At 46.9% G+C, this 15731-nt stretch overlaps 1 protein-coding gene across 1 annotated transcript in view; it reads right to left on the bottom strand.

Moving 5' to 3' along the window:
- Window positions 1–342: 342 nt before the first annotated feature.
- RAB22A (RAB22A, member RAS oncogene family) overlaps window positions 343–15731 on the bottom strand; it is a 50522-nt gene continuing 35133 nt past the window's right edge. The window contains exons 4-7 of the mRNA XM_032878906.1: window positions 7755–7826; window positions 7560–7666; window positions 6832–6941; window positions 343–1873 (exon numbers count right to left, since the gene is read on the bottom strand). Of these exons, the coding sequence (XP_032734797.1) occupies window positions 1776–1873; window positions 6832–6941; window positions 7560–7666; window positions 7755–7826 (387 nt within the window). The 3' untranslated portion in view covers window positions 343–1775. The remainder of the gene's footprint in view (window positions 1874–6831; window positions 6942–7559; window positions 7667–7754; window positions 7827–15731) is intronic.

Here is a 15731-nt window from a genome sequence, read left to right on the forward strand (position 1 = left end):
TTAAACAAAATGTTAGAATTTTCCCCAACTACATTCCTTCCATACGATTTCAGTAAGAGAATAAATAATTTCAAATGCTCAAGATATACACCAGGGAAAAAGGAATCGCTTTTTACTTAATCTGAGTTATAATTTTCCCATTAAAATCTACCCGCATCAAGTGGGGGGCATAGGGAAATAACCATTGTTTTTCGAAGTTCCAGCTCTTCAGTCCGCGAGAGCTCTGAAAACACAATTGAGTTGGAAATTCAAGCTGTTTCATTTCCTACTCAATCTTGTAAATTTCCTTCCCTTACAACACTCCGGTTGGAAGGGCGCCAAATTAGACCAGGAGCAAATTGTCACCAACTTCACTTCAGCGCTTTATTTTTAGATTATATTAAAAACCTCATTAGGCTCCCTGAGGGAAAGAGTGTTAACCACTGACAGAGGCAGGGGAATAAAGGAAACGGAAAGATAAGCTGAATCGGTAACAAGGAGAGCTCGTGGAAACACTCGTCCGGGGTCGCGCTAAATGCTACAAGAAACTTACTGCCAAGACCAGGTGAAATGACTTGAACTTGGAGCGTCATCTTTTACCTCCAGGCTAGGAAGGGCTAGTCAGGCTTGTCAAAGTGGCATATGTCTTTATTATGATTTCCAGATGGGATGTGGGAGGGAGGGGCTTGTGCAAGGCGAGGCAGAGACCTCTTCAAAGACTGTAAGCCAAGCGCTCTGTGCTCTCGCCCGACAGAAATGTGCGGCAGAGCCCCCCGCAGACAGGCTGAGAGGTGGGTGGGCACACTAAGACACTGGCTGCGAGATTAAATGGAGTGTTGGGTGAAACATAGAATTTATTCATGTATTTACATAATTTATAATCTTTAAGCCATGGTCTCATAAATATAGACTACAACTTTACATATGCTAAGCAACAGATAACTGTTTTCCCCACCAAAATATCTGGGTTAAATAAAAAATTGACAGCATTTACACCACTTTCTTTACTCTCTTCTTCCTCTTTTTTAAACCGCTGCTAGTCAGCACAAACGTATGCAGCCCGATTTCTCCCAGGCAGCTTCGCCACCACCACCACCTTCATCACGAGAGCTTATTTAAAAAGGGGCCAGTAATGTGTTTTTTTGACACATACAGGACGAGGTCGGAATGCAAACCTCGGGTGAGCTATGCCTCTGCTGTTACCGTTGTTAAGTTACTGTATGTATCAGGGGCTAAAGTGTTCAATGACAAGTGCTTTAGAGATGGTGGGGACAGAGTTGTTTCCTTCAGTCCTATAAATAATCCAGTTCAGCTCCCAATAATGATTGCCAGCCCTCCACTTACAATCACCAACCACATTTTAAATGATACGATTCCCTCTAACAGTGGTAACGGGAAACCAAGGAAATTACCATCTCTGCAAGGTCTTTTTGTCCTCAAGAACCACGAAAGTGCTAATTTTCCCTTTACAAATGTTACATAAAATCTTGATTACAAAACTACTCAACAATTTAACCCTACCGTCCATACAATTACATGTTCCTCTTCAGCAAGGTCAAAAGCCCATGGTGCGGTCCCGGTGCACACCAGACTCATGACCGGCCGGAGGTCCTCACACTGAAACATTAGTGCCGTGGCCTCCAGAGAGGAAGTGGAACTGGCCAATTTCTCCAAGTCCTGTTTGCATGAAGAAGACCCAAACCGGAGAGGCGGAATCTGCCGGCAGGGACCCCAGGTCTCCTGTTAACTTTCGGGACCACCTACTTCATCAGCAAGTCTGGGAGGCCGAGGCCCGGTCAGCAGCAGCTCCGCTGGGGCTCGGACGGCTGTCTCCGGAGCTTGAAGCCTTTGCCGCCGGATGGCGGGTTGGTGTCGGCGGAAGGGATTCTTCGGCCTGGATGGAGAGGGAAGGAGGGAGGGAAAGAGCTTTAACTTTCCAAATCTGTTCATTCTCTGATGCGACAACTGGGCAGATGCGCTTTGACAGGTTGCACGAAAATAAAGAGCTGAACGAATTTTCAATCTGGGAATCATTTTCAATCTGTAGAAAGTTGCGAAGATAACCAGAGAGCTGAGATGTGGCCCTCACCCGGGGCATGTCGGCATCTTGTGCTTGCATGGGACATCTGTGGACACGAGGAACTCTGCCCTGGCACATCACTACGGTCCCGACTGTGCTCAGGCAAGGTCAGTTTTTCTAGTAATGTCCCCCTTCTGGTCAAGGGTCTGAACGAGGATATCACATTGCATGCAGTAAAAATTTTTTAAATAAAAAGAAATTACAGGGGCACCTGGGTGGCTCAGTGGGTTAAGCCTCTGCCTTCGGCTCAGGTCATGATCCCAGGGTCCTGGGATCGAGCCCCGCATCGGGCTCTCTGCTCGGCGGGGAGCCTGCTTCCCCCTCTCTCTGCCTGCCTCTCTGCCTACTTGTGGTTTCTCTCTCTGTCAAATAAATAAATAAAATCTTAAAAAAAAAAAAAAAGAAATCACATACCAAGAAGACATTCTGAGTAGGGAGTACGTGCACTTTTGTCAACAAAATTCCACTGGAACATGCTTGTGCCCCGGCCTTGGGGCAGAGCCACCATCCACAGACAGGCGTGCACAGGCGCGTACAGGACACATACACGCCCGCAGCTGGCCCCTCCCTAAGCCCCAAGAGGCGCACACGGGTGCACAGCCGCCCACCTTGCTGCTTCCACTGAGCACACTGTGGGGCTTCTCCCACTGCAGCGCTATTCCTAAAGCCCTATGCTGCCGCGCCAAGCGATGTCCCGTCATTTACTGAACCATTCACGTTGACGGATACCCAGTCTGCTTCCAACGTTGTGCTGGTGTTAACGACAATGCAAAAAGTATCTCTGGGAGCCGATGTGTACGATACACAGGAGTGGAAGAACTGGATCACGCTATTCTACTCCTGGGTGTGTATCTGGCACAAACACCGTATTCCCAGTGTGGTCTAGCACAAATGCAAGAAGGACATGCGATTTAGAGTTTGACAGATGCTGCCAAACTGCTCTCTGACGAGGCTGTGCCACTTTACTCTCCTACCAACAATGCATGAGAATGAACAGGTTTCACTTCACTGCTCCCTGAAACATAATGTCAATTTCAGGAGAAACCTCAAATCACCATCCACCCACCCAGCCCATAAAGCAAGGGTTGTGTCCAAGCACAAAGGCCTTCCAGATGCCCTCTCACTTCCTAGATCTCTCCAATACCTCCCACACTAAATTCGGCCAGAGGCCAGAAGCACGTCACTTATTTGCCTACAGAGCTAGACCCTAAGAATTAGGGTTAGACCTCAAGCTCTTCGAGGGAAAAGGTCCTCTGTTTCTGGTAGCTGTCTGGCACAGTACCATGCACTAAGGTATTCTGAAAGCAAGGAATGAATGGACACATGTGTCCTGTGGCACTACCAAGGCTGAGATGGAATCTGCCAATTCTTAGTTCCTTGGCCACCAAGCCTGGGGCCTCTAACATGTTGGGACAGCCTGAAAATCCAGGAGGGTAGTACACAGCATGTGTCTACACGTGATGTCCCCCAGAATGTCCTACAGCTACTTTTCAAATACCTGTAGATACCGTGAATAAACTGCGAATTTATTCAGAAGCTTTATTGAAGGCGCCTGGGCGGCTCAGTCAGTGAAGCCTCTGCCTTCGGCTCAGGTCATGATCCCAGGATCCCGGATCGACCTCACATCGGGCTCCCTGCTGAGCCCTTGCTCAGCAGGGAGCCCGTTTCTCCCTCTCCCTCTACCTGCTACTCCACCTACTTGTGCTCTCTCTGCGTCAAGTAAAAATAAAAATTCTTAAAAAAAAAAAAACACAATAGCTTTCCTGAAGCTTCTTGTTGTTACATATTTCTAATAAACAGATCATGGAAATCCAGCTGGTATTACAGTGCCACCGCTGCAATAATCTTGGAAGAAAGCAGAGGACACCTTGAGGACCTGCAGAACAGACCGTGACCTCTTAACCGAGAGCCCGAAAGTGCCGACTGTGAAGGGAAAGGAGGATAAACCAGATCACATCGAAACGAAGAGCTGCAGCTCTGCGAGACAGCGGACTCACAAATGCAGCTCGAGTCGCACAGCAGAGCGTTCCTACACACACAATCAACGACGGACTCGTATCCAAAAGAAACTATACACATAATTAAGAAAAAGGCAGGCAGCCTAAAAGGAAAATAGGCAAAAGTTCACAAAAGAGGATATGCAGGTATTTTCACATAAAAATAAATAAATACCCAGAAAGGGGCTCAACTTTATTAACCGTTGATGATAAATGCAGTTTACGATTACACAGCAGACACGGAGTGACTGCGGTTCCATCTGCCATTGGTGTGAGTGTCTGCTGGTGTACCCACTTTGTTCTTGTTTTTTTGGGGTAAGATTTTATGTATTGATTTATTTGACAGACAGAGAGACAGCGAGAGAGGGAACACAAGCAAGGGGGGTGGGAGAGGGAGAATCAGGCTTCCTGCTGATCAGGGAGACCGATGTGGGGTCTCGATCCCAGGACCCTGGGATTATGACCTGAGCCAAAGGCAGACGCTTAAGGACTGAGCCCCCCAGGTGCCCCTGGTGTAACCACTTTGAAGACCTCCTACTGAACACCTGCACACCCAGTGACTCAGTGACTCTTTTTTGGGGTATAAATAGACCTGACAAACATGTGACCGCAGAGCGTGCACACCGGGTCTGATGTGAGCGCTCAGAGGTACTGGGTGCCACAGCTCTGCACTACAAGCAGCTACGCACGGAGCTATGAACAGGACGGATACCTACAGTGGAGATTCTGGCCCACTTCTCGCGCACACACCACGGTAATGAGGATGAGTCATGCGGTGATATGGACAGAGCTAATACATGTACCGTAGAGCTAAAGAAGCCAGACAGCACAGAGGACAGAAAGTATGTTTTAAAAAAACAACAACAACCCATAAAGTATAAAAACAGGCAAAACAAATCTGAAGAGCTAGCCATCGGGACCGCGCTTCCCTTGGGGGCATGGGGACAGGGAGAAACTGGAACGGCATGGGGAGGCTTCTGAGGTACATCTGGGTCTAGATCTAAGCGCCAACTGCAGGAGTGGACTCTGTGGAAATTCCTTGTGTTTTATCGTTCTAAGCACCCTTCTGCATGTATATTACACTTCAATAAAAAGTTAGCATGCCAGGCATTGTGCTAATGCAATTTTACAACACCCAGTAAACAATAAACTCAATTTACTTCTCTCTAAATTTTTCTAATCTTTGTGAACATATTTTTTTTTATTTTTCGCAGTTAAAATGAATATGTACACGCTAGTTTTTATATACGAATTTTCATTGTTGGCATAACTCGCCACCTTCCTGTTTTGAATACTGCTGGAGTACAGGATGCTTAGGAAGCGGCAGTAAGTCTGGCGCACTCACAACACCATGCACTTAAGATATTTTAGCTCGAACTGAAAAACTCTGGTTCGGCCTCAGGCTGCCTTTCAAGCCTGCATCTGGGTGGCTGTTCTTTACAGTCGAGGAAGACAACAGACATCATGACTTCAAATGCTGAAGGGAAGGGCCTGGACGAGAGACTGTGGGCCAGCAGGCAGTGGCCCCTTATGGTGCCAGACGGGCTTGATCGGCCTGCAAAGGCTTTGAAAATATCCAAATGGCCACGTCTAAACAGTGGGACGTTACATAAAATCCAGATCTCCGAACAAATTAAAATCATCCAAAAAGGTAAAAATAACCTCAGTAATTGACTGGACAACCAGGAGCCTCTATTCCATGGTGACCCCACCTGCTGCAGCAGGACCCACCTGTGCCAGCTTTTGGGATCATTGGGGCCTTCTGCTGCTCCCATGTCCCAGTGCTGGTGGCCTGTCCCTGCCTGGCCCCGGGGGGTGCTGGATTTTGCACTCCCTCCTTTACATGATGGCCAAGTGAGCTTCCAGCCTCGGTCACCTCTGACCTCACCCAGGAAGTTCACCATGCCCTGTCGGCTTTCTCCTGTTCTCCACCTGGAAGTCTGCTACCATCAGGTCAGCATGAACCCCAGATCTCTGCAGAGCCTGCTCTATCCGATCTCAGCTCCCATGCCGCCTGCTCCAAGAGGCCTTCCCTGACCACCTACAGACACTCCTTCACTTCATCCCAAATTATGTTTTTCGTGTCGTTGTGCATCATTTGAAGGGATCTTACTGGCTTCCGTGCTCACTGCTTGGCTCCTGCAGCAGAACATGAGCTTCGGGAGATGGGGCTGCGCCTGTCTAGTTCACCACGGTCTCCCTGGAGCCTGGAACCGTTCTCAATAAATATTTTGATGAATTTGAATGAAATGAATAAACACAGATACAATCTGAAGAGGATCCCAAAGGGATGCAGCAGCCTCCTCGCATCTAGCGGCATCGTGGTAACACTTCTGGAAAGGGAAGGGGGAAGGGTGGCCAGGGAGGCCCTACCTTCTCCTTGCCTGGTGTTCATTTTTGAGGGATTCCTTACAGTGAAGTCACATTTGCATTTCCTTTCCCTTTATTGTCTTGTTCATTTTTGATGACTGAGACACATTTAAAGAGACACTGACGGAGAGGTGGCAGCTACCAGGACCTCGAGGCCCCGCGCACTGTTTGCTCGGTAACAACACTCTTCAGGGCTGCAGTCCAGACAGCAGCTCCCCAGCAATTACAACATAATTTGAGAGCAGACCGCCACTCCTACCTTCTCCCACCTCTCCCACCTCATTCCGCTGAGAACAATGGCAGAGACCAGACCACTGGATGTGCTGAGGGAGTTCTCCCCAGCTGTGTAATTCTGCATGCAGCCGCTTGGCAAAGAGAAAACCCAGAGGGCACAGAGATACTCACTAATTTCTATAAAGAGTTCATTTATGTTTATCGCATTTTTCGCGCTGGTCTCCACAAAAATTGCGTGGATGGAGTCGGCGTAGTCCTTAGCATCTCTCTCCATGACTTCTCTGGAAAGCAACAACCGCAAATCAGAAATTCTACCCATCAAGAGCTTTACGTTACCCCCACCTACCCAGTAATTAACCGGGCTCGTGATGCCAAAGGATGTCATGAACAGCTAGTGACCAAGCCCTGAGAACCACACCATTTCCGTGGTTACTCAGCACAAACCTGAACTCAGCACTACTAGCAAGGCATCCGTGTGATGGAACGACTGCAGAATGGCAAGGGTTTCTTTCCCCACCAAAGTCAAGTCATTGCTTTGGGAATCATGGGAGTGGTCCAGAGAAATTGCCAGTGAATGTGTTTCTCTTAAAGAATGTATGTTTTCCCCACTCAAGCCCCTGATGTCCTGGGAACTGGGGGGCTACACTCATCTCGTACAATGTCAAGTATGATGTAAGCACAGTTCACATAAACCATATACCTGTGCCCCTCCCACCTAATCAGCCCCAAATGTCTGAACTCTTAATTTTTGTTTGAAACTTTAGGACTCCAACTAAACAAAAAGGAATTTTTCAATGTTAGAGATAAAGTAAAAGCCAGATTCTCATACTGGACATTGCTCAGGAGGAAAGGGAACACATACATCATCAGCACGGTCATCTCCTGGTCTCGTAACGCACCTGACGTCGATAAGATCACACTTATTCCCAGCAATAGCAACGACGATGTTGGGCGGGCCGTGCTGCCGGAGCTCCTTCACCCAGTTCTTCAGGGTTGAGAATGTCTCCTGGAACACAGAACAGGAATAGCGACCGGAGGCCGAAGCAGCCGAGAGGGAGCTTTCAAAACAGTCTAAGGCAAACGGAAAGGCTTACTTCTTTTGTGATGTCATAAACAATGATGGCCGCAGCCGAGCCCCGATAGTACATTGGTGCTAAGGCACGAAACTGCAGAGAAGGGGGAAAAAGAAACAACAAAATTGGGAAAGCGGGTTAAAGATGTTTCTCACCAGACTTTTAAGCCCAGCGGGCGGGCCTGCATGAAAGGTAATCTTTCTCTTAAGCCTGAGCAGATGACACTGCGCCTACGGCACACGCAGCGGCAATTACCAAGGGCAAGAAACTCTTCCCGTAATGCCGTCTCTCAGAAGATGGTTTACAATACAGTTTTATAGGAATTAAATATGGGGCTATAACCAACTGTTTCAGCTAAAAAGGCTTTTTAACTGAACTCAGTGTTATAATTCCCGAATTCATTTGTTCAATAGTCCTTTAAACTTTGGCTTCCCAAACTATCTAGGAGATAAAAATAATGCTGTAAATAGTTCTCCAGAGAAGTGGCTGCATTTGGGTGCCGTAAAGATAAGCCTGTAATCTAAATGCTGATTGTACCACCGAAATGAGTACACATTTACATTCACTACTTGGATGAGTTTGTAACTCGCTTGTTTGATATCCGCACACGTGGCAATTCCCAAATGTGGGTACAGCTCTCATTTCATTTACATGAATTTCACTGTGTGTGTGGCCCCTTCCTACAAACCGCCCCTCACCCCTACCTGATGAAGGGAGGGAAGGGACTGGAAGGGGAGGCAGAGGGATAACCGCAGGGCTCAGTCAACAGACCGCATCTCCTGATGAGCGCGAGATGGAAAAAGTGGAAAGTGTGCGGCTCTTTACCCGGTCAGTGCCGATCCTGGGCGTCCTGCTTGGTGGCTGCAATGACAGCTTGCAGAGAAGCAGTTTACCTCTACCAGATCTTTGTCTTAGACCCTGACTTTGAAACCTAACCCCTGGGGCTGATGAGATAGCCCTGCACTCTCATCCTGCTTCTCTGTTCCGGAGGCTGACCCCCGAGTACAGGCAGGATCTGTCATCAGAGGGAGGCATCTGGGGCACCATACAAGTCGCACACAGAGTGACAGATTCTGCAACTTCTTATCCAATGAGCTTAACCTCTGGCTTCTCAACTTTTAAGTTAATTTGAGTTTTGCAACAGAGAGTGAATTATGACTGTAAACTCCGAGAGGGAAGAGAGCATGTCTGCTTAGCGTATACCATGTTAGCTCTGGAGCCTGATGCCCGGTGCCCTGTAGGTAGCAGGAACTGGTGAGCAAGGAAGAGATGTTTAAGCATGAGGCGACATGAAACTAACATGCCAGACCAGGTGTCCACACGTGCGAAGCTTTCCTACTCTCTGTGAGAAAACTCTGCCACTGGGATGAAAGCCAGATAACTTCCAATAAAATATATTAAGTTGGAGAGAGAATACAACAAAACTAAGGACTGTAAGCAAAAAAGCACTGCAGCATAGGAAACGTTATTAGATGGAGAAGACTCTGGACTGACTTTCACAGGAGGGCTAGGGGGAGCACGCGGAGAGCACAACGGGGATGCTATCAGCTTCCCTTTCACTCCCTTCCTTCACTCCGTCCATTCATTTTACGTGGAGCGGACGCACGGTGCTATGTTAGCTTCGAGTGTACCACATGGTGACGGGACAGGTCTATGTGCTACGCTGCAGTCCCTATGGGGACCTACAGAGCTACCAATCCGCCCCCTTCATCGCAATCACGGACTCCATTCGTCCTGCTGCACCTGCCACCCTCGTGACTTGTTCACTCCGTGCCTGGGAGCCCACACCTTCCACTCTCTTGTACCCATTCTTGCCCACCTCCCCTACCTCCGCCCTTCCTCCCGGCAACCACTGCTTTGTTCTCTGTAGCTATGGCACTGTTTCTGCCCTTTTTATGGTTTGGATTGCAGATATGAGTGAAATCATACAGTATTTGTCTTTCTCTGACTTATTTCACTCAGCGTTATATCCTCTAGCTCCATCTATGTTGCTGCGGATGGCAAGATCTCATTTTTTTAAAAACGGCTGAGAAATACTCCATCCTGCACACAAACACAGCACACCCCTATCCATTCATCGTTTGATGGACACGTGGGCAGCTTCCATATTCTTGGCTATTGCAAACAATGCTGAATTAGTGTTTCCATTTTCTCTGGGTAAATACCCAGCAGCGGAATTAATCACTGGATCATACAGTAGTTCTATTTTTCATTTCTTGAGGAACTTCCATGCTGTTTTCCACAGTGGCTGCACCATTTCACATTCCCACCAACCGTGCAAGAGGGTTTCTTTTTCTCTGCATCCTCGCCAACACTTGCTGTTTCTTGTCTTTTTTTTTTTTTTTTTTTAAAGTAGGCCCCACACCCAGCATGGAGCCCAGTGTAGGTCTTGAACTCATGACCCTGAGGGTCAAACCCTGAGCTGGGACTGAGAGTCGGATGCCTAACCGACTGAGCCATCCACACGCCCCTCTTTGTCTTTTTGATACTTGCCATTCTGACAGGTGGGAGGTGATATTTCCTCATGGTTTTGATTTGTGTTTTCCTAGTGACTGGTGATGTTGAGCATCTTTCCATATATCTGTTAGCCATCTGTATATCTTTTTAGGAAAAATGTCTCTTCAGTTCCTCTGCCTATTTAAAACTCAGATTATTTCTTGTTGTTGCTTTTTGGGTGCGGAGTTGTGTAAGTTCTTTGTTTATTTTGGGTATTAACCCCTTATCAGATATATAATTTTTGGTTTTCATTTTTGATGTTATTACACTGACAACATCCTTTACAAGGTTGCTGGGTTTTTGGTTTTCTTTAGCATTTAAATTTGTAAGGTAAAATTTATGTAAAGAAATGCAAAGATCTTAAGTTAGATAAAAGATCTTGGGGCACCTGGGTGGCTTAGTCGGTTAAGTTAGATAAAAGATCTTAAGTTTTGATAAAATGACTAATGTTTATGTACATCCATGTAAACACCATCCTACCAATACATAAAATATTTCTATCAGTACAGAAAGTTCCTTAATGCCTGTGTTATCTACCTTCTTTATTCCTGATAATCACTCTTGTCTTCAAGTCTACCTTACTGATACTGATTTGTTGATACTGATGTAACTGCAATAATTTTCATTTGCTTATGATTTGCATAGGATATCCTTTCCCATTCCCTTATTTTTAGGCTATGTTTTAATAGTGAAGGTAATCCTCTTATATGAGGAAGTACATTAAATGTAAAGGAAATGAATATTCTACTTTTAAAAGGCAGAGGTTGTCAGACTGGATAAAAAACCAGGCCCAACTGTGTGCTGGTTATAAGGTCTACCATTTCACTGTTTATTTTATATTTGTTCCATCTATTTAGTTTATTTTTATATTTTTAAAAGATTTTACTTATTTGAGATAGAACAAGAGTGAGAGAGAGAGAGAGAGAGAGAAGAAGCAAGGGGAGACAAACACGGGAGGCAGCAGGGAGAGGGAGCAGCAGACTCCCTGTGGAGCAGGGAGCCTCATGCAGGATTTGATCCCAGGACCCCAGGATCATGACCTGAGCCAAAGGCAGATATCTGCTTAACCGACTGAGCCATTTAAAAAAAAAAAAATAAATAAAAAATCTATTTTTCCTTTCCCCCTCCTCTTTTGCATCAACTGTTTTTTAGTATTCAACTTTAATATATTAATTTGCTCACTAGCTTTTTGGCTATACCTTCTGGTATTTTTAAGTGGTTGCTCTTATAACTATAATACACATTTTTCTGTCTACTTAGAATTTAAAATGTACCACCTCACATAAAATATCACAATGTTGCAAGAGCCTAATTTCTCCCCCACCATCCTCTGTGCTGCTGTCAAATATTTAAAATCTGCATACATTGTAAGCCATATAACCCAATGTTATAATTTTTACATTAACAGCCAGTAAGTAAGTTAAGAAGAAAAAAAGATAGGGGCTCCTGGGTGGCTCAGTGGGTTAAAGCCTCTGCCTTCCGCTCAGGTCATGATCCCAGGGTTCTGGGATCGAGCCCCGCATCGGGCTCTCTGCTCAGCGGGGTGCCTGCTTCCCTGCTCGCTCTCTGCCTATTTGTGATCTCTGTCTGTCAAATAAAGAAATAAATAAAATCCTTAAAAAAAAAAAAAAAAAGAAGAAAAGATAGATTTTCCCATTTACCACGTCCAGCAGTTCTTATTCTTCCTGGGATTTGAGTGACTGCGTGGTGGTGCTTCCCTTAGGCTCGAAAAACTCCCTGGGGCTGCTACTGAACCCTCTCAGCTTTTGTTCCTCCAAAAAGGTCATTCCTTGGACTTCGTATTTGAAAGCCAATTCTGGCAGATTGACATCTTATGCTTTCAAGCACTTTCACGAGGCTTGTGTCCCACTGTCTCGGGGCCTGCGCCACCTCTGCGAGAAGCTGGAGACCACGTGCGCTGCTGTTGCCTGTGCAGAGTGTCTGCTATCTCTGTTGCTTTCAGTTTTCCTCTTTCTCTCTGGATTCCAGCAATCTGTGTGCTCTCCTTTGTACTTAAGAGATTGGTTAGAACTTCTCGGATTTGTGAAGTGATAGGTTTTACCATATTTGGGAAATTTTCTGAAGTATCTTTTTGTTTTCCCTCTCTCTTCACAACTTCCGGGTCTCCACTCACACGCATCGGGCTGAGGGATGTGTCCCCCCGGTGCTGAGACTGTCCACGTCCCCCACTCTCTGTTCCCCCAACTGGCTGGTTTGTTTTGCCAGCCACGCAGGGGGCTTCCCGTTATGGGTCCCGGGGTCTTCAGCTTTAGCATTTCCATTTGTTCCATCGTTAGTTTCCCTTCTGTGTGAGGGTCCCCATCTGTAGTGAAGTTGGTAAGACTACTTCTCCTTGAAGTCTGTGAGTGTATTTAAACTATCTGGCTTCTATGATCTTCTCTGAAGTGTTAAAACCTGGACAGTCACCCTGAGATCGGCTTCATGCATGGTGAGGGTCGGCCTGCTTGGGTCTGCTTGTCCTTCTGGGGCATGGTCTCTCCCGGTAAAGCCTGGTCCTTCCGAAGTTTCAGGGGAAGCCCCACGCGGTCTCTCTGCTCAGTGTTGCTGCTGCTCTGTTTTTCTTCGGTTGGGTTCCTCGATGTCTCCCCTGTACACTTGCAGTGGGGAGTCAAGCGAAGGCCTGAGGGAATTTATAAGCAGATTTTGGAGCTTCCTTCCCTGCTGGATCCATCTTTTCTGGGACTTGTCCCCCTACCCCCCAGCAACTCTAGCAGCATGAACTCTGTCCTCAAATACCACAAGCTAAAAACGAGGGCTTTCTGCCTGAGTCCTAGCTATGCTGTGTGGCAGAGACGAGAGAGCACCCTCTGGGGAAAAGCTATACGAACACGAGCCTCACCCACTCTCTGACTACACAGAGTACATCTGGCACTGCCTTCGGAAAGCTGTTTTTGATGTTCTGTCCAGAGTTTGTGTGTAAGTGTTCTCTCCGGAAGGGTTAGTCCCTTATAAGCCACCCTGCCCTTACGGACACTGAAACTCTTTCCATGATCTTTTGGCGTAAAGAAAAAAAGTGGCAGCTTAAAACACAGACTCAAAGGATGTGAGCACATCTCTGCTCCAATGGATCAAGGTCGGCAAAACCCTTTCTGGGAAGGGCCACGTAGTAAGTATTTTAGACTTTGTGGGTCATGTGATTTCTGTCACAACTATTCAACTCTACTACGAAGAGTGAAAGTTTCTCCAGACAGTGCATAAACAAGTGTGGCTGTGTTCCAACAAAACTTTATAAAAGCAGGGAGCAGGCTGCATTTGGCCGATAGGCCAAAGTGTCAACCCCAGCTCAGAAGATACTCAGCTACCACATGTTTTCCTGATTTTATTTAAAAAATTTTTTAAAAAGATTTTATGTATTTATTTTTGCTAGAGAGAGCGAGCGAGAGAGAGAGCGAGCGCGTGCAAATGAGCAGGAGTGGCACGCACAGGGAGAGGGAGAAGCAGACCCCCACTGTGTGGGGAGCCTGATGGGAGGGCTCAGTCCCAGGACCCTGGGATCATGACCTGAGCCGAAGGCAGATGCCTAATCAACTGAGCCACCCAGGTGCCCCATTTTCCTGATTTTAAACAGGAGAACAATTCCTTGTTCACTCGACAATAACTGAGTCTGTGCCTCCCGGTGCTCTAACCTCTGCAGGGGATCATCAGGAAAGACCACGTGAAGATTCACGTGCCTCTAAGGGCTGGATGCAGTTATCTAGTCGATTTGAGTTGTTAAGCTTTCTTGGCCAAGTATCTGAAATGTTCTTGTTCCATTTATGGTTTATCTATGGTATCTGTGGTGCCCATCTGTGCTTGGTGAGGGGTCTTGTCTCCATGCGACTGTGGGAGTCTTTGTTGGTGAAGGATGACTGGGGAATGAATGAATTTGTTTAGGATAGCAAACAGGGACAGAAAGATCTGACAAAGGCACTCTCTTGAGAAAATAAATTGAAATTATCCGAACAAGTTGCATTTCATCTGATGCTAGGAAAAAATATTAGGTTTATTACTGCAACCTGGAGGTACTTTTCTGAATGAACGCTGAATCGAAGTTGATTGAGGACCTGACTGTGATTCTTCTGATGAAACTATACGCTAGCACAATACGATGTCTATCTTTCATTTCATGCTTGACTCTCCTATCTGATCACAAAAAGGGAATTTTTACAAAAATATCCGAGGACTCCATCAGTTTTTCCTAGGCTGCTTAACTCTTTGGCCCACAAATCATTATCTTCTGAAATACTCGTATCATCATCCTGATCAGTATTTTCCCCTTTGTTTAACAAGACTGCTACCACTGGCAGGCTTTGCATGACACTTGTGAAGTTCTCCAAAATCACTTTCATTGACTTAATGAAATCAATCTGCAAATCAACTGCAACTGGACCATCAGAAAGACAATCCACCTGCCAAAACCAGAGGCAGCAACCCACGTGAGAGTCCAACAGGGAGGATGTTTGAACCGTCATCTCTTCAGAAAGGATTCTCATTTTATGATGCTTCTTGCTTCCATGATGAGTCTTACTACTGTAGGGAACAATACATATGCACATACCAGAAATTTATAATTGGAGGCATGCAATACTCACGTGGCAACGGTAGAGGATCTATCCTTCTTTATCTGTGCAAAAGTAGGGCTGGCAATCAACGGACAGAAATCCACGGACATCAATACTGTGTGCCAAGGGCTGAGAGCACAGACACAAACACAGTCCCTGCCCACAAGGCGCTCACAGTCTATCAGAAGACAGACGAGTAAGGATAGAGGAGACAATCCCATGGATGGGGGCAATCAAAGACTGCGTAGGACACAAGAAATCCTCTCCAGTGTTCCCTCACTGACTGGTTTGACCGGGATCTGAGCATCAGTGCTTGGCCAGGCAGTGGGAATATGGCAGTGAACAAGACATTGGCTCCAACTCTTGCCAATCAAGTTCAGTCGACAGATCATCTGATTACAGCTTGTAATGAGGGTCCTGAGGAAAATGAATGGGAGGCAGTGATGGAGAATGCACTGGGGCCCTGCTTAGGGCTGAGCGGGGGCGGTGGTTAGGGAAAACTCTGAGGGTGTGTCACTGAGCCTGAGACTAAAAGGCTGGGAAGGAGCCAGCTGGCCACGCTCTGAGCAGAGGGAAGAGAGTTCCAGGAGAAGAAACAATGCACGCGAACGCTGGAGTGGCAAGGACCTCGGGGTGTCAGAGGCACTGAATGGAGGCCAGTGGGCGGGAACTCAGTGGGCGGGAGGGAGGATGAGCTAGGAGGGCAAACGGAGGCGGGAAGGCAGAGCAGGCCGTGCAGGGCGTTGCAGGCCGCAGTCTGGACCTCGGCGATTCTGAGCGCAGCGGAAGTCGTCGCAGGTATCAAGCAGGAAGACAAGAGCATCTGATTTCTGTTTTCAGAAGATCCTTCCAGGTCCTGCGAGGAGAAGTGATGCAGGTGGAAGGCTGGGAAGGGGGACGGTGGGGACCAGTTCGAAGGCTACAGGGACCTTCTGGGGAG

This window comes from Lontra canadensis, unplaced genomic scaffold (assembly GCF_010015895.1).
Source record: "Lontra canadensis isolate GAN:19392208 unplaced genomic scaffold, GSC_riverotter_1.0 scaffold65, whole genome shotgun sequence".
In the NCBI taxonomy this organism is placed as follows: Eukaryota; Metazoa; Chordata; class Mammalia; order Carnivora; family Mustelidae; genus Lontra; species Lontra canadensis.